At 37.5% G+C, this 25523-nt stretch overlaps 1 protein-coding gene across 3 annotated transcripts in view; it reads left to right on the forward strand.

The window, feature by feature from the left end:
- The window catches only part of lepr (leptin receptor), a 49410-nt gene extending 24415 nt beyond the window's left edge, over positions 1 to 24995 (forward strand). For all 3 annotated transcript variants that reach the window (XM_047814074.1, XM_027147263.2, XM_027147261.2), the window contains 18 exons: positions 1291 to 1343; positions 3142 to 3345; positions 4247 to 4373; positions 4758 to 4945; positions 6475 to 6620; positions 6858 to 7008; positions 13036 to 13305; positions 13929 to 14037; positions 14833 to 15062; positions 15184 to 15335; positions 16178 to 16331; positions 17965 to 18044; positions 18767 to 18983; positions 19887 to 20090; positions 20775 to 20852; positions 21824 to 21917; positions 23463 to 23538; positions 23975 to 24995. In XM_047814074.1, the coding sequence (XP_047670030.1) occupies positions 1291 to 1343; positions 3142 to 3345; positions 4247 to 4373; positions 4758 to 4945; positions 6475 to 6620; positions 6858 to 7008; positions 13036 to 13305; positions 13929 to 14037; positions 14833 to 15062; positions 15184 to 15335; positions 16178 to 16331; positions 17965 to 18044; positions 18767 to 18983; positions 19887 to 20090; positions 20775 to 20852; positions 21824 to 21917; positions 23463 to 23538; positions 23975 to 24700 (3259 nt within the window). In that variant the 3' untranslated portion in view covers positions 24701 to 24995. The remainder of the gene's footprint in view (positions 1 to 1290; positions 1344 to 3141; positions 3346 to 4246; positions 4374 to 4757; positions 4946 to 6474; positions 6621 to 6857; positions 7009 to 13035; positions 13306 to 13928; positions 14038 to 14832; positions 15063 to 15183; positions 15336 to 16177; positions 16332 to 17964; positions 18045 to 18766; positions 18984 to 19886; positions 20091 to 20774; positions 20853 to 21823; positions 21918 to 23462; positions 23539 to 23974) is intronic.
- The last annotated feature ends 528 nt before the right edge of the window (positions 24996 to 25523 follow it).

Consider the following 25523-nt stretch of genomic DNA (forward strand, 5'->3'; position numbering starts at 1 on the left):
CCTCAAAGACCACATGGAGTTGGCATCTCTTAGAATGTCCGTATCTAATTATAAGAATATTATTTATTCTTCACAGTAAGCAAATTTTTAACTAAATCTGACTGGACTACATATACTATTGCAGCATTTTCATATATTTTACTTCTGTTTGAATTGAGACTTGATAACATGCTTGGCAAATAAATTCATCTGGTAGATTCATGTACTGTAGTTTGTTTTTCCCATTGATAATGTATGCACTGGATTGTTAGTGTCTACTTTTTTTTTTGGCTTTTCATGATTTTAACTCAGCCAAAGTAAAAGGATGTAAATAATCATGTGAAGTGATTCCGCCATTTCTGGAGGTTTAGAATTTTTCTTCTCATCCTGTCAATAGTACATGGGGCAATGATGACATGTCAAAGTAAACACAATAGCAATATTATATGTAGTAAGTATCACAGCACATGCATGTAATACAAAAATGAAAAAACTAATCTTTTCCTTCATTAGTTTTCTTCATTCGAATATTTTTTTCAGAATGTTCAGAGAATCAAATAAAATTAAATCATGAAGCCAGTATTGGGAATCAAATACATTTGTGAATGGAGTTTATCCTCATACCTAAATTTACATATAATTTTGTGAAATAGCTTTATTCATTATTAGGCTAAGAGTGTGTAGTGTTTGCCCAGCATACAAATATCTTTGAACGAAATGTCATCATAGAAACAATAACATATCAGGAGAAACAAATTAATCTAAATGACACTTTCTGACCAATCAGATTCAAGAATTCAACAGCACTGTATAAGTCCAGTACATGTAAGCGGGAAAAAGTGTTGTAATGTTCTAAAATAGGGTGTAAAGTGGCAACAGCACATTATAAAAGCACTTATAAAAGCCTTATCCTTTTTCATGAAGGGAAATTATTACTAATGTAATGTGTCAGATTTATTATTTTAATAAAATTGATGTGTGAACTGAGAGGTTTAGTCCTATTTTACTGCCTGGGGATGAAAGTAGTGTAGCAGAGGCGTATTAATGTGGCAGCATACTACCATGTGTTTAGTCATCATTAGTGCATCTGGAAGACTGTAGTTTAACTTTGCAGTAGGCATTGGCTTAAGGGACGAACACTGCTCTATAGCAGTAAGGATTAATGGACCGTTTGAACTTTGCAGCCTTGTGAGTGACTAAAGCAGTGACAGAACCCAGCCATTATGTGCACACTCCAGTGCTTTATACCCCCACCATTAAAGAGGTTGACTCATGCCTCAGGTCGTTTAACAGATGCTTCCTCCTTTCCAGGTTTTTCTTCATGAGGCTATTTGTCATCGTGAACGTCTTCACTGCTTCACGTGGTGAGTGTTTGGCCCGTCTTCAAGTTTTACTCACATAGCACCGAGATTATTCATCAACTTTCTGTTTTTTTCTACCGTAAACTGAGGTGAGGTCGAACATTCTTGTGTTAGGAAAATGACTTCATGATGCTAAAGCAAAAAAAACAAATCAGACACTTTTAAGATTTACAATGAATTTTATTAAAACTTTGGTTGATTAAAATGATTTATTTAAAACGTGATTTGTACACCATTTGAAAGATTCGGCACAATATTGTAACATAAATAATAAAATACTCATAAATAATTAAAAAAAAATGCTCTTTATCACAATATAAAAATTTAATTTATATATTATATATATTTCCTGTACCTCATGTCATTATGCTTTGTTTTGTCTTGTGTTGTGTTGCGTTGTGGTGGTGCAAGCATAAAAACAACAGTTCTTTCCCATTATATGTTGAATTGAATGAGAGAAAGAAAAAAGTTGGTACCCTGTGCAGGGTGTCTCCTATCTTGTGTCCCGAGTAAACCTGGGATAGACTCCATGCTTCTCATGACCCTGTGTAGGAGAACCGCTACAGAAAATGGATGGCTTAAAAAAAAGAAAGAAATAAAAGAAAGAATAAATATTTAAATAATAAATAAATATAAATATAAATAAATATTTGAAGAAATGAACAGACAAAATTGCTAAATTGGACAGCTGATGTTTGGACGGGAAAAAAAGAACACCAGGCCACATTTTTTTCAAACTTTAACTGTTCAGTTTTGGTGAGCGTCTGCTGTGGCTCAACTCTATTGTCCTATGTGATCAGTGAGGCATTTATGTCTGCAGAACCCTCACATCGTCGCTGTCAGGCGGAATCCTCATATTTTTCAGGAAATTAAAAAACGGCATATTTTTTTGAGTATTTATTAAACATTGTATCGTTAAAGTTGTTATTATACCTTATATTGCTATCATATACTGTTGTGTACCAACATTAACACAACATTTTCCCAGTCACGTTTTATTGGAGATACAAGCTTTATGACTTGGGAGCAGGCAGATACAAGATTATGCTGTCATTGATAAGAACGGTACGGACACAGACGTCGCTGCTGCCAGCAGTGTTCAATAAAGTCTGTGGTCACGTTGAGCCTTTTGAGAGAAGGCTTCAATGTAGTTAAGAGATTTGCGCTCAAGCCATTCTCAAGACTTTGGTTAATAACTTAATAACTGGTTAATAACAGACCCACGTGGGGACTGAGCAATAGCATCGTTATGTGAAAAAATATGAAATTGACAAAATTTGGACATATGAGATTGCGTGAGTTAATGAGAGTGTGTGTGTGCCCTGTGATGGGTTGGCACTCCGTCCAGGGTGTATCCTGCCTTGATGCCCGATGACGCCTGAGATAAGCACAGGCTCCCCGTGACCCGAGGTAGTTCGGATAAGCTGTAGAAATTGAATGAATGAATGAATGAATGGACATACGATGTTTCCACCTGACATCGACGACATGCTGGATTTCAATTGTTTTATGCACCATTTTTGTATAAACTATTGAGACTGTCGTGTGTGAAAATCCCAGGAGATAAGCCATCTTTTTTTTTAAATATTTAAACCAGTTCATCTGGAATCAACAAACACCAATGCCACAAGTCACAGGGATTTTTTCTTCATTCTGAATATTATCCGAAGCTGTATCAGCATGGATTTTAATTGGCATTGTGCTGCCACATTGACTCAATGACTGCCTGACTAGTCTTATACTATCCACAATATATGTATATAAACGTGTGATAATTGTTCAATAAATGTGTCTGTTTCAGCTGCAGTTGACGTGAGACCTTTAAATGGCTGGCCTGGTGTGTATCATGATCTGCAGTGGAGAGTTCAGCTGTGCTGTGCACTGACTTCCAATGGAAAAGCCAATCAGAGCCTTAGTCACATCAACAGCCCTCACCAGTATCAGTGCCACATCCAAAACTCCACAAACACCACAGATGATTCCAGTGTATCTCAAGTTGTCTCTGGTACTTACTTACTCACTTACTGCATGTTATCTGTAAAAGTCTTTTTTTAGCCCAATTAAAAATGTAAGGCTGCCGGATGTTTGACCGCTCATCAGTTCAGCAGCCTCGCAAACAGTGGAATTAATGAACTATCGAAGACAAGAAACAAGACTAGCTCTTACTGCTTAGATGTACTTATTTTACAGCACATATTACATTGGTACTAGTATTATATGTTACTGGATGTAAAAGGTAGGCAGGTGTCATGCAATCTTTAGCACTGGGATTACAGTTATGTATTCTTACATGAGCAGACACAATCGTCTGTTAAAGGTCTTGAAAATCGTATTTGTTCGGACGATGCTTCCCACAGCCAAGATATTAAAGCTGCAAATTAGGTTTAATCATCAAATCAATGTTCGTGATAATCATTGCTTCTCCACACAATTCTTGACTTTAAGACTTCAGAGATTATAGAAAGATTATATGAGGAGATTAGATGTATAGATTGTATAGACTTTGTTTTAAAAGATAAAGCTCTGCATCTACAATGGGGCAAGGAATACAGGATCAGTGTAATGGAATCTATTGGGGAAAAAACCCAACATGAAATCCAAAAGCAGTACACAAGAACAGAAATGCAGTACACATTTGAAAATAACTCAGATGAATGGGTCTAAAAAAAGGAAAAAGTCCCTTGTGTGATCCTTTGAAATTCACGGGGATGCCTTTCACATTGACTGGTTCTGAGCAGAATATTAAGCGTAAATGAAAATGTTCTTGATTCATGTCTAGCCTGTATGTGTACACACTGTGATGAAGCTTTGTTTTGACTCGTTCTGGTGAACGCGTGACTAATTAGCTTGAGCTGTCTAACTCAATGTATTTAAGAAACGAACATATCGACTGTATGTCTTTCCAGAAAACATCCGTTTGGACATCTCTTGCCGGCTCGAAGATGAACAAGCGAATGTAATTTGCCTTCTAAAACATCAAAGAACATCAGCTACAGACGCCAGTCACCTGATTGTTAGCTTGTGGCGAGTAACGTGAGTCTTATGTTTGTCTATATTTCCTCTGACTGTTAAACCTGTTTTATTTGTGATTGTAAGACATAGCTCAGACACGGAACAAGTTGACAGACCTACTTCATAAGCACTCATGAACTTTGGGGTGACACGCGGTGTTTATTGTTTGGCTTTTTTTTTTTGAATGTAGACACTTATTCCTCTGTGATAAATACTGTATCCTTGTCCATAGTTCTTACACCCACATGGCAGTTTAGTGAAATTGGAAGGAAGGAAGTGAAAACACACACCAAATGTAGGCATTATAGACTGTAATACATAGTACCCGTGAAGAACGAGAGTTTTATAAAGGTTATTTGTTAAAAAGCAGATTTTATTTATTGTCTGCTTTTCTGTTTCTTTCAGACTGGAGTCGGACCCACTGACGAATGAAACGAACATCACTACTCAGGTGCAGTGTCCTGGTGAAGACGAGATCACGTGCTTCTTTGTCCTCCAACCCAACGATGTCTCTGTCTCGTTGTCTGTTAGTGGCTTTCTCGGCGGTCGTCCTTTACAGACACCCGAGATGCGCATCAGCACTGACCTTCTGCGTAAGTTTCACTACAATAATGTTACTGTACTCAACTTTACTCTAAGTTCTGTACTAATCATTTCACTTTATATAAAATATAATTAAAGTAATGCATGGCACATATTTACAAATTCTTCTTTCGCCACTTGCTTTTGTTTTTGCTCTTGTTCTAGTTTTGTCTAGTCTTCTGTCCTGTCACTGGATTGTTACTTGATTGTGTTGTTAATTACGGTTTGATTTATTTGACTTTGTGTACCCTACCATTTTGCTGGGTCATTCACGAGTGTGTGTCAGTGTTAAAGGGAAAGACAAGCATAATGTGTGATGTATGATAAGATGCTACAAAGCAGCAGCATGGTATATTCAATCAGACATACTAAACAAGGAGTAACATAGAACTGGTCTGTCGGTGAGATGTAAATCAGACAAGAACTTGTCTAAACTGATTGGTTTATTCAAATGTATTTATTTTTTACTAGTTTATATTGTACACACATTAATAGACTGTGACATTTAGCAGGTTCAGCAAAAAGCTGTTTCCTGCCCTGTTCTTCCTGTTTGTGACATTTTCCACAGGCTTTTGTAACAGCAGTTTTTGATATTTGTAAGTAATTTCGAGTTTTTATGAGATAACAACAGGAAATGTTGACTTTTTTAAATTTAAGTTGGTAAAAGTGAATGTTCATGATGACTGGTCAAACATGATGAGCTTATTGTATTTGGTCAGGTGTGTGGTGCTGGAGATATCAGGGATGTTTGTGAAACCAAAAGCGGGAGTCTATGCTCAAATCAATGGTCTTTACACCACAGCCAGATGACAAATGTACAGAAAGCCATTTTCCACTGCAACAGTTTACTGCGGTATAGATTAACAAAGCGTGACTGATAAGATGAGATGGATGAGATGCGATTTACAGTCAAACCACACGTGATGGCCTGAAGCCTGTAAAAACCTAGCAGTATGAAGAATTAAACCGATCTGAGATGACCACGATAAAAGCAGCTGTGTGCCCACTTTAGTTATGTAGAAGCAAAAAAAAAAAAAAAAGGTTTTTATTAGCTCTTGAATTTCTTTACTGTAAGTTTCAGCCTGGTTTTATTTATTTATTTGTTTGTTTGTTTGTTTGTTTGTTTATTATGAATTAATGGAGACCCATTTATTCCATAAATGAGGTACTTTGATTAACAGTAATATAGAAGACAGCTTTGGTGTTTTGGTTATTATTACCAATGATATTGTGGGATCCAGCTAAGGAGTAGGATTCTTTTTATATATTTCTGAAATTACACCATAAACTTGGCAAATATGCAGGACATTGGATAAAAAATAAAGAAATTGTATCTACAGCTAAAGCAAGAACATACAATCATTCAAGAAGAAATTTCCTTTTGAGACAAAGATATATGATATTTTATTATAAGAAAAAGTTATATTAATTATAATATTTGTTCTAAGCTGTAAGGCAGGTATCAATTTACCGCCAGCTCAAAGTAGTCAAGCTGGATTCTCCTTCCTTGTCATATTTCCTGGATGATTTCTCTTCACAGGGAAGCCAGAAGCACCATTTTATCTACGTTATAATGTAACTACTGAGGGTGAAGTGATGATCGCCTGGAATGACTCACAAAATAATAAACTCCCACTTTACTATGAGCTCCGTTATTCACCCAACACTTCCCTCACACACTGGGAGGTGAGTAAACCCGGCAACAACTGTGACGATGTAGATACAGCCATTTCAGTTTAGTAGTATTGTATGAAAACAACACGATCTGATTTGTTTCCCTACATCTGATGTTTGTTCTTTGTGGTGATAAATTTGTATAAAATATATTTGGAATATTTCACATACTGATTTTAATGACTGAAACCTGTGTTGTGATTCACATCTAATGTATGCATAACTAACGTGTGTGTTTATCTGTGTTAGGTGCTTAATGTCCAGCATCCGTGGGTGTCTTTGAGTGAGCTCACTTCCGGAGTCAGATATACGGTTCAGGTACGCTGCAAGAGCCTCCATCACCTTCACAACTGGAGCGAGTGGAGCAACTGGAGTCAGCCTTTCTTCCTCACGCTTGACGGTACGGATGCTGTGACACAGTAACCTTCTTACTGTAATTTGAGTTTTTTCTTTTCATTCATTTAGTCAAGACAATTCCTGGCTGTCTATTCACTGACAGTGTTTGGTGATATGTAGTCTACTGTATATGCACAGCTGTAGCGATGACTAGTAAAATGTATGTCTGAAGTATAGATACTACATTAAAAATCGTATTTTTATACGGTTAATATGTTCAAGGTTAATCATCAGTCTACCACGATAATGTATTTTGCTATCATATACAGTATAATCCTGCCTCTGTTGTTCCACCTTGTACTTCTTAACAATATAATGGCAGTGAGAAGTTTAAAAAAAACCTGAGATTCAAAAGGCACTGCATACAAGATATGGCCCAAGTAATAGTTAATAATATCTATTAGTGGTGATTTAATGTGTATATTTATGATTGAAGCATTAATAATTTACCATTAAGAGCTTAAAATGATTAAATTGTAACACAGAGGTTAAATAATAAAGTAACTAAACAGCACTTCCTTCCTTCCCTTTCCATCATGAATGTTCCTGTGTTCTTTCTCCTTCCTTCCTTCCTTCCTTCCTTCCTTCCTTCCTTCCTTCCTTCCTTCCTTCCTTCCTTCCTTCCTTCCTTCCTTCCTTCCTTCCTTCCTTCCTTCCTTCCCTTTCCATCATGAATGTTCCTGTGTTCTTTCTCCTTCCTTCCTTCCTTCCTTCATTCCTTCCTTCCTTCCTTCCTTCCTTCCTTCCTTCCTTCCTTCCTTCCTTCCTTCCTACCTTCCTTCCTTCCCTTTCCATCATGAATGTTCCTGTGTTCTTCTCCTTCCTTCCTTCCTTCCTTCCTTCCTTCTTCTTCTTCTTCTTCTTCTTCTCCTTCCTTCCTTCCTTCCTTCCTTCCTTCCTTCCTTCCTTCCTTCCCTTTCCTTAATGAATGTTCCTGTGTTCTTTCTCCTTCCTTCCTAACTTACTTCCTTCCTTCCTTCCTTCCTTCCTTCCTTCCTTCCTTCCTTCCTTCCTTCCTTCCTTCCTTCCTTCCTTCCCTCTCCATCATGAATGTTCCTTCCTTCCTTCCTTCCTTCCTTCCTTCCTTCCTTCCTTCCTTCCTTCCTTCCTTCCTTCCTTCCTTCCTTCCTTCCTTCCTTAATTTCCTCTCCATCATGAATGTTTCTTCTTTCCTTTATTCCTTCCTACCTTCCTTCCTGTTTTGTGCCATTTTAAACTTTTGTCTGTGTTTAATAAGTGAAGGAGAGAGGTTTTACTGCGTTTTAGCTCTTTAACCATAGACCATAGAGTCCTTGTTGCTTTGTAACCATTTATTATACTGAGTAGCTAAAAATGATTAGTGATGCACCTTTTTTCTTATGTGGCCACTTTTAGGTTCACCAATTATATTTGTCATTATTTTGCCATGAAAGCTCTTATTCATTTTACACTGAACATTGAATGGTAATATCACAGAGGATACATATTTGAATGTCTCACCACTGGGACCAGATGATAACAATGAGTCAGCCCAATGGCTACTGTGTGTGTGTGCGCGCGTGTGAAATCTGTTTTGAATTCTCTGCAGTATTTGTGGGTGTAAAAAGATACAGCATAATATCTTCATGAGTATAGGGTAGGGCTATTCAATTAGTTTCTCATGTGGGCCAGTTCATGAAAAGCATCCCAATGAGGGGCCGAAGAGATCTGGCTTGCAATATGAGTGATATTTTTTAGTATACTACTGTATTTATACTACAACAGCCATATCAATAATAGTCTCTAAGTTTTGGTTGCCTTCTAATGAGAGAAATGAATGTTTTTATATATCACAAGAGCAGTGAAATCGGGTGTATATGTTGTCAGCCCTATACACATACAGTGATGCAGGTCCTGGGCTGTGAGGGATGTGTGATTACTCGTTTTAATGTCATTTATGTGTGAGAATGATGATTTGCACTTGTAAGTAGACCTAGGGTATAGTGTAGGGTTAATGCTGTTTCTCTTTTGTGAAAAAAACTAAAGGACAAAATATACATAAGAAATGCAATCATAGGGAAGTATGTTTATTACAATAATTAAGTTTATTATGTTTATTACAGGCATAATAATGTTTATTATGCTTTTGTGTTTCTCAATGAAATAATCAATTAAAATTCTACTTACAATTAAATCAGTCAAGATAAAATGTGTATTACCTTGCGTGCATGTCTGCTTATAACCAAACAACGTGTTTATTTATGTTTGTATATGATATAGTTTATATAAATTTCCCTATATTGCCAAATAATTCCCATAAATTCCTGTAAATTCCCGTAAATTTCCATAAATTCCCGTAAAGTTTCCAATTTGGAATATTTCCAAAATTCCCCAGATTAAGTTCCCGTGGAAAGTTTCTGGAAATTTACCGGAAACTTTCCGCCCCTTTGCAATCATGTACTTTAGTTTTATTGCACAGGCTGATGCTGGTATAATTTATGACATCAGTGTGTATTCATATTTTCCATTTGGGTGTGCCTTCACTACACCATAGCTTTTTCATGTGTTGCCCATACAGTACTGTATAGGACAGGACAGACAGACAGACAGACAAATAGAAATAAATAAATAAATTAGTATTCATATCAGTATTAGCGGTTGTATGACTGTAGCTATTTTAATAGTCAACAAGTAAATCAGAAAAGAACTTGACTTGTGATATGCTTTTTTTGTTTGCTCATTTAAACGAAGATTTAACGGTAGAATAGTTTATTAGAGCAAAAATTATACCGTAATAAAAATCTACTGCTGCCTTGTAAAGTGGCAGGGAACGTAATGTGCGTACTTTTTTAAAACAGAGAGGTAATAGAGAGGTAATAGAATTAAATTCATAGTAACAATGCAATGGTGATATGCAGTTATTACTAAAAGGAAGGCTTATAATTAGTGGTGTTTTGCTGGTGTATTTCAGTGGATTATGAGATTGAAAGCTTTGTGTGTGTGGAGGTGGAGTATGTCGTTTCAGTGAGTTGGTCTGATTCATTAAGATGATGGCCTTTGGGAATAAACCGCTACACATTGCATAAGCAGATGTTCTTGATCCACCTTCTAGATGGCAGGAGAACAAACAAATGATGACAGGGTCAAGTGGGAGTCCTGTAGATATGTGTTGCTTTGTTGTAAGCAGTATGGTCTGGGATCTGGATCCTGACGACTTTCTGAGTGCTGCCGATAACCTGTTGCAGAGCTATTTTATCTGGAGGTGTGTAAACTTAGTAATTAAAGGTGAACTGAATAGAAAGTGACCTCTATCATTTACAAGATGAGCTACAAACAATTATCCTCACCTTTTATCCATTCCTATGTAAATGCAGTCCCATCTCCAAGAACCTATGGTGGTTAATATGTTCCCTGGCAGTGGTGCCTCAATGGTTATGCCTCTGTCAATGCCAGCCTGCTGATCAGAAGGTCGGCATTATGGCCCAGTGGCTACGGTTGGATCTTTGAGAAAGGCCTTTAGCCAGGGGAGCTGTATCCTATCTTTCTGTGAGTAGTTATGATGGAATTTTATACACGCAAAATAGTGATGCAGTTATTATTCTGGAGTGTTTATTATTTCTAACACAAGCCACTGCATAGTACCCATCCAGGAGAAAGGTAGCTAATTGGTGTCCATCTTGTTCTCCATCTTGGAAAAACAGCTGCCCAATGTGCACTTCTTTAATCTTGTTACATTTATTTATTTATTTATTTATTTATTTATTTATTTATTTATTTATTTATTTATCTATTTATTTATTTATTTATTTATTTTTGCAGCTTATAATTTTGTCATTTTTCCTATAGCAATATTACCTGGCAAGGCAGTACTGCTCATTTAACACCACGTATCTGTATGAATTACTGAGTAGTGAAGATAAAAGCTGCAACATGACTCACAACATGGCCAACACTCTTCTCAGTATATGCTTAATTTAAAAATGTCATTTGTCCCATTGGCTCATTGTTTTTAATGATATAGATAATAAAAAGACAGTTGAGAGTTTGCTAGTGAAAACTGCAGTACGGTGCTTCTGTACAGTTCTATAATTATCTTCATGGTGCTGTTGACCCTCAAAATGTCAGTACAAAATGATCATCATTTCACTTCCACTGGACCATAAATACTCATGGCACCAAGCACACGGATGATTTGGTGTGCTTTAAATCATCGTGAGCACCATTCACACTTTCCTCTTTCAATCAGATCATTTTTTTTTATTAGAAGTCTATAAGGTTTGGTCCCAGAAGTCTACCAAAACAGGTTTGGAAAGCTGGGATGCATGTGCAAGATTTTAGCAAGAGGTTAATTAAAGAATACTGAATCAGAAAGCAGAGCAAAAGCAGCAGTCCAGAGAATTGTGGAGCATAAGGACACGGCTCATAAAGTGAGCCTGGCGAGGAGGAGGAGGAGGAGGAGGATGGGGAAGAGCGACAATAGGTGTGATATCTGCAGGGTCTTTGTAGACATTTTTATATGGTTTGGTGCTGGATTGTCATGAAGATTGTCATCCTCATTTTCCTATTTATTGTCTTTTCACATGATCCTCTTCATGATAAAAATATTTTTCTGCTTGCTTGTCTTTCAATTTCTCCTGTCAGTCATGTCCTTAGCTTTACTGCCATTAGCTTTACAGTCTTATGGTAAACAAATATTTTTGCCAGATACTATTATTGCTGACGAAAAATAATTCAATCTCCTAGAAAAAAAAGTGTAAGGAAATAAAATAAGAATAAATCCCGTCGCTGCTTTTCCAACATGACGACTTGACATCTGAAGTCTTTCCGTGTTCACATTCATCTGGGTTCTTCTCTGGATCCTCTTGTTCCTCTCAAGGTTTCTTCCTCAAATCGTCTCAGGGAGTTTTTCCTTACCACCATTGCCTCTGGCTTGCTCATTAGAAATACATTTTTAAATGTATCCTACATTTTATATTTCTGTAAAGCTGTTTCGTGACAATGTCCATTGTATATTGCACTTTATTAAGCTGCAATAATCAACTCCTATCTTTCCACAAAAAAAAAACAAAAAAAAAACCATAAAACATATGCACGCTTGTCTTGTGAGTTTTTTTTTTTTTTTAAGTTTGTTTTAGTTCTTTCACTTGCAGCATGATAGGAGCAGGATTATAGTGCATTTGTCAAACACTTGTTAGGCTTAGTCGCCATAGTAACCTACATCGAAAGGTTCAATGTGCTTGATGAGATGATGATAGAAATTGAAGATGGATGATCAGCTGCTGACAGGAAGCTTCTGAGACAAATAAGCCAAACCATACCATGCAAAACATGAGCTTTCTTTCTGGATTGTCTACCTGCTTAAACAGCTTTAAATTACACTTCAATCTTTAGTTGAACTTATTCCCTGGAAATGTTTGGTTGTGTTTGATGTACTTGGTTTGCATAACCTCTGAAGAAACCACAGATTAGAAGATGGATATCAGAAAATTATATGTAGCATTTCACATAAATAAAATAAAACGACAGGGACGATATTATAAATATCACTGATTGCATCAGGAGAAGCAATGGGCCTTATTCCGAAGTTCCTTGTTTTCCTATAACGACTTACATAATGTTTTTATAAAATTAAATAAAAAAAAAGGTATTTTATTATTTGACCCATTTCTGTCCATTTATCTATATAAGTGTTGTAGAATGTCTGTGAACATCTGTAAAATCCTTTTAACCGTTCCTGATATCACTTGTGTTATAACAGCTGTGAACATTTGTTTCCTGAGAAAATTCACCATATTAACAATTTCTCAAGATTTATTTATTTTTTTTACGTGGAGCATCAGCAAGATACTGTATTAACTAACTCCATGTGCATGTTGTTTGTTATTATAACTTTCTGGACATTTCCCTGGAGTGCCTGCAAAACGACTGTAGAGCTCTCCACATCACAAATATATAACATAATACACTAGCCGTATGATACATCTTGTCACGTTCTTTACTTGCAAGTTATTCTGTATACCTTTTATACCTCTGATTTATTCTTGGCTCTGTTTTTTTTTCTTCTTCACAACAGTGAGTTACATCCCTGCTGAAGTGTTCACCAGGCCTGGAGCAGAAGTAACAGTGTATGGTGTGGTTCACAACCACAGCCGGACAGCCAGTAAGGCTGTTTGGATGCTGAATGGCCTGGTGCTTCCAGAAAGCCAGTACCAGACGATTAACGAAAGAGTCAGCGCAGTCACTATCAGGTCGAAAGAGCCTGGCTTTGATACGCTTCTGTGCTGTTACCCGTTTGAACAGAGCTATAAGTGCAGCATTGCCTACACCAAGGTCTATGTAGAAGGTGAGACAAATTGCAAGCTCTGATTCTTTTCTCATTGACACAAGATGTCAATTAGTAGAGAATTACTATACATTCAACTGCAGTTTCTGAAGGTCAAGTTACATAAAATGTCTTGCTTTCGAGGGCCAGATAAGCAACATGTCACAGATTGGCAGCAACAGTTCCCTTTTAATGCTTAACCATTAACGATTAGTTTAAGGTCATAGAAATTTGAAGTGGTTGTGTTTTGAATCGTGTTGTTGCATGAAACAAGTGGGAAGTGGTTGTTCACAATTTACGGCATTGACTTACTTCTCACATCGTTGTGAGTTCAAATCCCAAGCTGCCACCTACTGTATGGGCCCTTGATTAAGGAATTTAACCCTCAACACCTCCGTTGTATAAATATTAGATAAGGGTGTCTACCACATTCTGTAACTATTGACTGTTGAACTGACTGATCTTTAAAGATGTTTCTGAACGTCACTATCATTATACCAAGGGATTAATCAAGTGGAATATTAATCAATTTATATGCCCAACCCAAATATCAGTTTGTCCCCATAAGTATTTATTTATTTATTTATTTTTATGAGTAATGAAATTTCCCTATGTGCAGTTATTTATAATGCCTTCATTTTCAGGATTCTTTGATGCAAATATAACCTGTACAACCGAGCAGCATTCCAGTGTCGATACAATGACCTGTAAATGGAATAAGAGTGCGTGGGCTGTGATACGCTTCCTGTACAGGTATGCAGATTCACACACCCTTCTTTTTAGATCTTTTTGATTATGATGTTATATTATTAAGGATTCTTTCACTCTAGTGTAGAAATAAATGCTGGCTGGAACATCGGCTTTGCTGATATGAAAATCAGTAGGAGTCCTACTGGCGATCTTGCTGACATAGATAGCTAAAATAGATTTATTATTATTAACAAGGAACCGTTCGTTTATTCAGATGTGAGTCAACAGCAGGGCAACCTACACACATTGACACATGTGGTAACTTGGAGGAAATATGAGAACCTTGCAGTCACAGAGAAAACATGAGAACCAAAGAGAACCAGGGACCCTGAAGCTGTGAGGCAACGTTACCGGCTGCACCTTGTCCCTCATTAAATAATATAGATTACTTTCATTTTCCTTAACATTTATACAAAACTCTAAACAGCATTTATTTGGCTGTTTAGCTCTATTTAGCTGCATTTGGCATGCAATTAACTCCCGTTACATTTACTAGTAAAGCTCCTTACTAGCAAGACTACTATTCCATCAGGACCCTGTCCTCCATCTTTGTCTATTTTGTTTGACCTCTTAGATAGATAGATAGATAGATAGATAGATAGATAGATAGATAGATAGATAGATAGATAGATAGATAGATAGATAGATAGATAGATAGATAGATAGATAGATAGATAGATAGATAGATAGATAGATAGATAGATAGGACTGCATTCCATAGTATGGCATGTAAGCTGTTAGCTTCTAGTCTCATAACACCCTTATGTTCTCTATGTCCTTTCTTTTGGATTTTTTTAGACGTTATCGGCGAACGTGTGACGAGATACAATATGAAGAAGGTACCCTGACTCAAGCACAAGGAGATCCCATGGTTGATGTGGAGGAATGCACAGCTGGAGCTGGAGATTATTATCAGTGCACCCTGCAAGACCTAAGCCTGATCTCCTGCTATAAGCTATGGCTAGTGGTAGAGGACGGATATAACAAAGTGAGGTCACTTCCTGTCTTTGTGTCACCTATAGACTGTGGTGAGTTTTTGAGAAGTACCTTTTTTTTTTTACACAGTTGTACACAGTGATTTCAGGGAAACATCTTTCCATGAGAAGGGAAATGACAATAGTGACACACAGTTATATTTCTGTTCTCCAGTGAAACCGTCTCCACCCTCAGAACTGAAAGCAGTCACTTTACCCAACAAGACACTAAGTGCAACCTGGAAGCGTCCTTACCTGCCTGCTTATGATCTGCAATATGAGCTACGCTATGTATCTATGCATGGCATGGTAGATTTAAAGTGGAAGGTAAGGAAAGATTTGAGTTTCCGTAATCGTGTGACGTTAGAGACAGGAGTGAGGCGTAATCGCAAGGGCAATCAGACATCCTAGTTGACATCCATAGCTGGGAAAATAACTAGGAAGGTAACGTCAAGGTATAAAAATAAAATCTGATTCCATGCTCCAAGGGATAACAATATACAGTACCAAGATAACCAGATACTAAGAGAAAACAAGTTCAGTAATGCTTGAGATCACCCAAAACGTGGTATAAGGGCAGACAAACCAAGCTAGTATCAAGGCTAAACACAAACAAAGGCACATGGCCATAACATCAACAAAAGCTTACAGTCAGAGAGGATGAATTTGTCAGATAGACAATATTTTGCTTGAGCTAAGGTGGTATGTGGTAAAGCAGATTGTGTTTACAAGAATTTATATAGCTGCATATTTAAAAATTGACCAATGTGGCCTCTTCCGACTGGTTCACATGGCATATGAGTTTGAATGCTAGCAGCTAGATAAATTCTTGTAATTCTTACTCTATGCTATTGAGTGGAGTAAATTTAAGCTGTTTAATGGGATTTTCTGTTTACAATTCATAGAGAGGCAAACCTTTTGATGACGTGTATTTTTTTGTTGTGCAGTAATTACATTTCATTTACATTTCCAGCACTTATCCAGAGCGACTTACATTTTATCTCGTTTTATACAACTGAGCAATTTAGGGTTAAGGGCTTTGCTCAGGGGCCAAGCAGTGGCAGCCTGGTGGACCTGGGAATCAAACTTACAACCTTCTGATTGGTAGTCCAACACCTTAACCCCTAGGATACCACATAATTACTGATTCACATTTGTGTCCTTCACAGGTGTTTGGCTCTCTCCTAGAGTCACGGGCAACATTTACGGTACTGGATCCGTGCATACAGTACCAGGTTCAGGTGCGTTGCCGAAGACTTAACGGCCCGGGTTACTGGAGCGACTGGAGTTATACTCATGCGTCCTCGGTTTATAACGTTAAAGGTGAGCCTCTTATATATTATTTACCACAAAGCATAACACTTATTAAGTAATTAACAGATGGTAGTTGAAAGTGTTTCTGAAGTTGACTTGCACTGAGAAACGTCTGTTCAATCCATGACTAAAATAAGTCCAAATAACATGCCAGCATGTTACTAAATAATGATGGCTTACTGAAATCTGGAGTCTAAGTTTAAATAATCGAACTTTCTTCAGCCTTACTTGTTAATCTTTCTACTAATCATCCATTACCATGTTCATTAATGTGTTGTCCATGTTGGTCTTTGTGGGCTTCATTTTTCGTACCGATATTAGATTATTTGGCTTATTTGTTTTATTATTAAAATTAATGCTACAGTTAATTTAAATATCTAAATAAATGTTAAATGTCTAAATAAGATGAGTGATACACATGTTTGTGGGGATTATTAAAAGTGTTTTCCAACACGGCCCCTAGTCTTGCTGAATAATAATAACATTGAGGAAAAGTTATATTTTTTGATCATGTTTTTTAATATTTGAAAAAAAGAAAGGAGAAAATCATTTGACATTCATTTGAATTTATAATTATATAAATTCTGGAGACAGACACATTTAACTAAGCCTCTAAATATGGCTTCTTTTTACTATAATATTTGTCTGCTGTTTCAGCTCTAGTCCATATAGCTCCTTAGATGTTTTTGCACTTTTATAACATACCTGAATTACACGGTTAGTGTATTTCATTTCTTGGGCCTTGTACGAGAGCAAAGAACCTGAGTGAGCTCTTAGATGTGTTTGGAAAACACAATGTCACATAGATATTAAAGGTATGGTCTCTTGTTTGAAAGCAAATGTTGGCATTTGAAATCACCAAAACAAACACGCCCCTAACCCAAATGGGTCCCACCCCTGTATTGATAGCTCCGCCCACACATACATACGTAACCCAGGCAAATAATGGAAAGAAATGTGTCTTTATCATAGCTGAAGGGGAGAACAATACGATTGCAGATGCAAAAATGACACACAAGCATAATCATGCAAAGTTCTATGAAACAAAGCAAAACCAACGTTAATCTTCTACCGAGAAGGAAATAAAGCGCCTCGGCGTCTTAAGTAAAGTTGGCCGCATATTCACAGATTGGAGTTTCCCGAGTTAATAACTCCTGAGCTAAACGCTGTTACTAGCAAAACGCGGTTGTAGCTGCCTCTCTACATTACTATGATAGAAAAGAGGTGTTATTTGTGTAGTAACAGCGTTTAGCTCAGGAGTTATTGACTCAGGAAACTCCAACCTGTGAATATGTGGCCAACTTCCTGCTCCTTCAGTTCTCTCCAGCGCTGGAAAGATTAACACGTCCTACTTCTTGCCTTATCGTAAGCCTTTCTTCACTTTCTTTCTTTGTTTTTATCCTCCATGTCAGTGTTAAAACCACTTTCTGCTAATGTCACACATATGCGCACTGAACACTCTCTCCGGCCACATATTGACAAGACCCGCCCCTTTCTGCTCATTGGCTACACATTTGTTTTGTTTTTGTTTAGTTTCGCGGCCCAACACAGTTTTCTAAAGCATTTCTCAAACAAAGGAGACCCTACCTTTAATACTTCATGATGTGCTGGTTATTATGGCACTCTGCTTGTTTGATTTCAGCACCAGAGATGGGGCCAGACTTCTGGCGAATTATACAAGAGACTCCTGAACCTTACACAAATGTTACTCTGCTTTTTAAGGTAATACAGACTTTATCCTGGGTTTTTGCACTTGATTTGCATCAACTGTGTCATTAATAAGTGGCAATGAGTCAAGTCAAGAAGCTTTTATTGTCATTTCATCCATAAATAGTTGATAAAGTATATAGTGAAATTAAATAATGATTCTCCAGGACCATGGTGCTACATAAAATGGCATGAAGCTACATAAAACAACACAGTGCTAAAGACTTCAGTTGTCCTAGCCACATAAAGTGAATTGTGTTCAACCTTGAGACAAAAACTGTGCAAACAAACAGTAAAAACACTACAGGACAAACACGAAATACAAAATAGCACTGACCAGTGTGCTTACTGTATATAATACTGTACAGTGTGCAAAAAAATCTAAGATTCTCACAATGCAGTAAAATAAATTGTAAACATATATAGACTTAAGTATAAAAGTACATAAAATGTATGAAAGGGAATGAATCATTCCTTTTTATTTTCCTATATTATGCTTCCTTCTTTAGTTAGTTGAAAGTGTAAAGTCCTGTTGGGAAATTGCATCAACATTCAGTATCATTAGTAAATCAGTATAAAAAATACTTGAAATTAAATATTAATTGCTATCGCTGCATCCATACTTGCAAGATCAAGTATGGATGCAGCAATTACAAATTTGTAATTATTCAGATCAATAAAAAAAAACATTTTTTATAAAATAATTTCTCATTATTTTCACTTCTGTTGTCTCACAGCCACTTCCAGAAGTGGAAGCAGCCATCTGTGTGCAGGGACTCGTAGTTGTGCACCAGACTTCAGGGGGCAACGTGTGGTCAGATGACATCATTGCCCCAAGCTCATTTTACACATTCCAATGGAGAGAGGAAGTCCATAGCATCACAGTCATGTCTCGTAATTCTTTAGGTTCCTCAGCCGAGAATAGTAACATGACTCTGGTGCGTCAGCCAAAACGTGAGTTAATAAACTGTTAATGTAGCAGTCATAACCCTGCACACTGACACCGACCAGGGAGCTTTAGAGAAGCTCGTCTTCTGTACTGCATGTCAGAATTTTTTTTTTAAATCATGCTCTTGCTTATCATCATGTTTGTGTGTTCTTCTATTTTAGCTCACCCATTAAGCATTTAGGCTAATTGCTTTAGTAAAAGAGCTGTTTGTTGTTTAGACACAGAGTCCTGTCTATTTGCTTATAGAACGTTCCTGTGACAGGAAGGACAACGGCTGTTGTTGCAGTTATTATGCAGTTTTTTTTTTTTTGTAAACATGTACTCATGTTATCACGATGTTGGCGTCTCTTATAGTTCGGCTCCGGTAGCACTTTTCTTTCAAAATAACATTATGCTTCGTCTTGCTTTCTTTAATATGAAATCACTTTAAATATGTGAAAAAGCAATCTTTCATTTAGTAGAAGTAAAAACCCATCTAATCCATAATATTATGTAATTTATAATGGCGTCTTGTCATTTTATCACCATCTGTCTATTTTCACATTCACCTGCTGATAATGGTGCTGCTGGGATTTATTTTCTTTGTTCTTCATAACCCCATGATTATGTCATTTCCCTTCTCAGCATGTTCGACCTACGAAGTGGGGAAAAAACATGAGCATCACAAAATGTTTTGTTTTATATCAAAATTGAATGTATATAAAATGCTACTTGAAAACAGTGAGATTCTAATGCTAATCGGTGTTATGCTAAAATAATTAACTGCATTTTTTTTTTTTTACCATTTTATGGCTAATGAGAGTTAGCTTACTTAAAAGAATCAACTCAAGGAGTCGACTCATTGACAAACAACACATCACTGTCCGGGCTGTTGTTGAATACATGGCTTTTGTATATCCTGTTTTCAGGACAGTGTGTGCGTTGGTTCCACGTCACCGCTAATGCATCGTGTGTGTTCCTGTCCTGGAGCCTGTTGAGTGAGCAGCCGTCACTCCTTTCATTCGTCCTTGAGTGGCAGGAGCAGAGCGGTGTCTCTAGCCAGGGCTGGGCGTCAGATGGAAGAGTAGAGTGGCTCAGAGTCGCTTCAACCGCCAGGGACCTTCAGCTTTGCCGTAAGTTTGTAACTTTTGTGCTGAAATTTTAGTGGCAGAAATAACTTACAATAAATGTGTTTACTGCCTGCTGATGCACTGTGGTGGAGACTCTATCACACTCTCTTAGATATAGTGTTTATATTGGATATTTATTTGTCTTTTTTTGATGGAAATGAATTTTGTAGAGTGGAATTTAATTTGGTTTCTTTGGCATAATATCGATTCTAATAAAATATACGATGCACCATTCCTACCCAGCATATACGGTACCCTGTGTTAACTGTTTTATTAAGATTTACTAGCCATAGCTAAGTAAATAAAATAAGTCAGGCAGCTGTGTGCAATAAGTATTATGTTGAAATGGATGTACAGTTTTATTAAAAATAGGATGAAATGACTCAGGAAATGACTCAGGACATTCTGAGTAAGGGTAAAAGTGGTAAGGGAGGGTCTTTTTTCCCCTTTGTGTTTATTTCTGACAACAAAAATAGAATCTGATGCGAACAAGAACAAACAGCCTTACACCAAACAATAATTAATAATCTGATGCTATTCAAGGCATGTTACTGGTCATGTGCAGGAAGTGTGTGAGATTTAGCTCATTGGGATAAAAGATCATTAAAACATCTGTAAAAACTTGCAAAATCAAATAAATGAAAATATGTCATGTTTGTGGATATTAACACACTGTTTTTCACACAGGGCCTTTTTACGGCACAGAGGAGTTTAAACTGTACCCTGTGTTTGTGGATGGTGAAGGGGAGGCAGTGAGATGCACAGGTAACATACAGCTAATTCATAGTCTGGAATTGAATAAGAAATGTTCAGAGGTGCCAGCTTTAACAGAGAGAGAGAGAGAGAGAGAGAGAGAGAGAGAGAGAGAGAGAGAGAAAGTTGACCACGGAAATACCAGCATACCGTACGTTCATAGATAAAATGGCTATTTTTTCCAAAATGCACCAAATAACAATAAGAAAACAGTGAGGAGATAATCCAGTGTGAGTGCTGCTGGGAGAGATGCTGAGACTGGATGCAGGTTCAGGTAAAACATTTTAATAGACACTAGGCACAAGCAAGAGAAAAGAGAAAACCAACCTGAAGCAAAGTCAAAACCAGAAATTGACCAAAACGTTAAGGAAGTAGTGTGTGTGTGTGTGTGTGTGTGTGTGTGTGTGTGTGTGTGTGTGTGTGTGTGTGTGTGTGTGTGTGTGTGTGTGTGTGTGTGTTGGGGCAGCCATGCCTATAGGCATGTTAGAAAATGGAGATTGTTGCTTAGTGCTGAACTGACCATTAATAATCAGAAGAGCCTCCATCTTTTTTTTTCAGTTTTTCCCATCCACATGGTTTTTATTGGCTGACAGGTTTGTGATTCACGGGTCATAATTATCACTATTAGCATCAGCATCCAGTCCTCTTCAGTTAATTAGCTATTCTGCCAGGAGAATTTTTATCATGCCGAGTCTGACCATCTCTTCAGCTGAAAAACAGAAAAGCAAGGTGTCAAAAATCATAAAAATGCACAGTCTAAACTGTAGATGTTGCACCTATGAAAACTGCATTACAAAGTAGCACTACAGATTATACAGAACACTTGGCAAGGATTTTAAACCGTTCCTTATTTTTGCTATAGGGGAAGTAAAAGCGATCTATGTGCGACCTGGCAAAAGTGTTCTCCACCACATCTCTAGGTTTCTGAGGTAAATCTCAGCATGTCCTTTAATCCCTCTGAAAGCTGTGCTGTTGTTTTGCAGCTGTGCGAAGTGACCCTGCAGCCTACATGCTTCTCATGATCATCGCCTTCCTCTTTGTCGTCCTGTTTGTCACCTTGATCATCTCGCAAAACCAGTAAGTCATCATCTACCTCTGGAAAAACTTTGTATTTGTCAAAGAAGATTGTATCAAAGTTAAACAAAAAATTGGTCAGAACAAAAAAAAAAAAAGCATTTCTTAAACGTTATGTGAAAGAAGATTAGCGCTTTTAAATACTGATTGATCACTGATTCTGTCCGAACTCGTGTACTGAATGAAAGGACAGTGACAGGACTGCAGACATCCTTATGGTTCAGTGAACCTGAGAGCAGACGAGAGAAAAGGAGAAAAAAGTTTTCTGGAATATATAATGCACAGCATTGCTCGCTGTGCTGTGTTCAAGGGCACACTGGTTATAAAATTCACCTATTCTCTGCTAATGCATTTGATTACTGGCCTCATTATATCCATTAGTCAGATTAGTTTTACTTCACAAGCACCTTGCAGGAAAATTCCATGCATCATATGTTCTTATGTAGAGTTACAAATGACCTTCTTCCTGTTTACTTAGTAATGTATTGTACAGTTCACTAATATTCACAGGAAATGAGGATGGCCATTAACGAAGGAAAGAAAGTCGGATCTATCATATAAATATGGATGTGTGGCTCGGTTTTTGCAGAGTGAGCTGTTGGTCATTTATTTATAAAATTAGTTTAAAAGCAACAGATTTACATACACCTTGTTTGAGTTTTTGTGTATTTTATGTATTTTTATGTATTTTTAGATATTTTATAAAATTGCTTGTTTCTGTTTTCATTTGTGTGTGTGTGTGTGTGTGTGTGTGTGTGTGTGTGTGTGTGTGTGTGTGTGTGTGTGTGTGTGTACATTTGTGTACATTGCATTGATGTAAAGAACAGGGAAAAACATATACGTACCAATGACTTTAAATGGGAAAAATGATCTTGTGCCACAGGACATTAGGTTTTATGCTAATCCCTACCGTCAAAATCAAATCTGTGCATCTTTTAGAAAAATTATATCATTATGACAGTACAGAGAGGGGGCACGGTGGCTTAGTGGTTAGCATGTTTGCCTCACACCTCCAGGGTCGGGGGGTCGATTCCCGCCTCTGCCTTGTGTGTGTGGAGTTTGCATGTTCCCCCTGTGCCTCGGGGGTTTCCTCCGGGTACTCCAGTTTCCTCCCCTGGTCCAAAGACATGCATGGTAGGTTGATTGGCATCTCTGGAAAATTGTCCGGAGTGTGTACGTGAGTGAATGAGAGTGTGTGTGTGTGTGCCCTGCGATGGGTTGGCACTCCGTCCAGGGTGTATCCTGCCTTGATGCCCGATGATGCCTGCCAGGCTCCCCGTGACCCGATAAGTTCAGATAAGCGGTAGAAAATGAATGAATGAATGACAGTACAGTAACACTTTGTAGAATGTACAGTATGCAGAGGTACAATGTAGCTGTTCTGAATACATGTACTGTATATGATGTCATTGATCCTTCATGATTCCACTGATCTTACTGACGTTGTAGTTTGGTCACACTCCCTGTAGACTAGTTTAGGCATGAAATCTTATTTTCTCTCCCTCCTTTTTTCTGTATCCTCAAAAACCAATTCCATTTTCTTTTCAGATTGAAAAAGCTGATGTGGAGGGACGTCCCAAATCCAAACAACTGCTCTTGGGCCAAGGGGATAGATTTCAAAAAGGTCAGATTTTAAATGTATTGTTAATGAGAAATATTTTGTTCTTAGAAATGTTATTGCTAAGTGGGGCGTACATTTGATATACAGTCATTGGCCTAATAAAATGTTTGCCTCTGCTTTATAATTTGTGACGGACAGGTTGGTGTGTAGTAAAGCAGTCAGTAGTCAGGTTTAATACAGAATGCACTTAAATCTGAAATAAGAATTCGTCGATGTATGCAGCTGCTTGGGTGCTATCTCTCTCTCTCTCTCTCACAGAAAACAAGAGCTTATGATTAGTTTTTTTTTTAAATTAACCACACTTTGGTTTATGGTGAACTGGTGAAATGAACGAGAGAGACAACGAGAGAGAAAGTGAAAGCCTCGTCTAGCAGTGAAATAAAAACTTTATTCAACATGAGTAAATAAATGATGAAGATTTTTCTCTATCTCTTTGCAGTTGGATGGCAACCTATTCAGTCATCATGAAGGCCTCACTGCTTGTCCGCTTCTTCCGACTTCTGAAAATGTGTGTGAGGTGGAAATTGTTGAGAAACTGTTTGTTCTGGAAGATGACCAGGAAGAGAAGGCACTCCTTCACCGTTCAGTCGATACCGAAGCCAAAAGCAACAATCTCTCATCCATAGAAGGATCATTAGATCCTCTTTCTCTCGATACGTCCACCGTATCTGCAAGCCCTGACACGTCAGGTCAGTCCTCTGTAAGGTACTCCACTATCCTGGTGTTTGATCAGCCTGTCCTTCAGAGGAAGCAGCAGGAGAGTCTGAGCAGCTCCAGCGACGAAGGCAACTTCTCTGCCAATAACTCGGACATCTCCGGCTCCTTCCCTGGAGGCCTCTGCGAGCTGGAACGCCAATCCTCTTCTGATGCCATCAATCCACGTAACTCTTGCTCCTACAACTCAGTGGAGGAGTTTTCTGAAACGTCAGAACAAGAGGATGAAGCTTCAGAGAGCATACAAGTGTCCAAAGAGCTCTACTACATAGGAATGAATGAAGAGGAAGAAGAAGATGAGCTGGAGGAGAAGTTTAAGGAGGACGATGCAACAAAGGAGCAGATTTCAGATTCCGGTGATTCAAACGTTCCTCTCTATTTGCCCCAATTCCAGACTGCAGCCATTAAACTCCTGAGAGAGCCTGCAGGCAACAGCACCATCCAGCTGTGATCTGAAGTATCAGCTCTACCTTTAGGAAACTGGCGATATGGTGGGTACAGTTTCTGAAACAGAACCGGTGGTATGTCACGTTTCTGTGATGCATTCATGTTATTTCTCTTTTACCTTACAATAAGAGAAAGGAAAATGCTAGAATTGCTTTGGCATTGTGCCAAGATGAAACATTTCCTGTTATCAGAACACAGTCGACTGGTTAAATGTCATCCTGTTATCGCTACAACTTGCTGCTTTACATCCAAGTCACAGGGGGTGTTTGAGAAAGGAAATAAAATTTTGAAGTGCTTGCTGACGGGCTGCAAAAGGTTGTATATTGTGTTGGTGCATGAGAAAAACTTCACTTTGACAAATTTGGACATTTTTTATTTTATTTATATATATATATATATATATATATATATATATATATATATATATATATATATATATAAAGTATATAAATATAGGAATATATATATATATATAAAGTAAGTACGTATACTTATATTTATAAGTATATAAATATATATAAAGGAAACTACAGGCTAGTTCTATCATTTTTAAACAAATAGTCACAAAGTTAAAAAGGAGAAAATCGCATTTAAAAACTTCATTCCGACTCCAATGGAAGATGCTGCAGCTACCTCTGTATGGGACAAAACAACAATGTAGTAATATAATAAATTGGAGGAAAAAAACCCAGAAATGACTCAGTAATTTCTCAGCATCATCCGTCTCTGTCTCATTACCCGAGGTAAAAATCACTCGTAGCATTTAAACACAGGCACAAGGTCAAAATCACCCATGGCATTTATGAGCGTTATCTGCTGTCATCTGT

Source organism: Tachysurus fulvidraco, chromosome 5 (genome assembly GCF_022655615.1).
Source record: "Tachysurus fulvidraco isolate hzauxx_2018 chromosome 5, HZAU_PFXX_2.0, whole genome shotgun sequence".
Taxonomy (NCBI): Eukaryota; Metazoa; Chordata; class Actinopteri; order Siluriformes; family Bagridae; genus Tachysurus; species Tachysurus fulvidraco.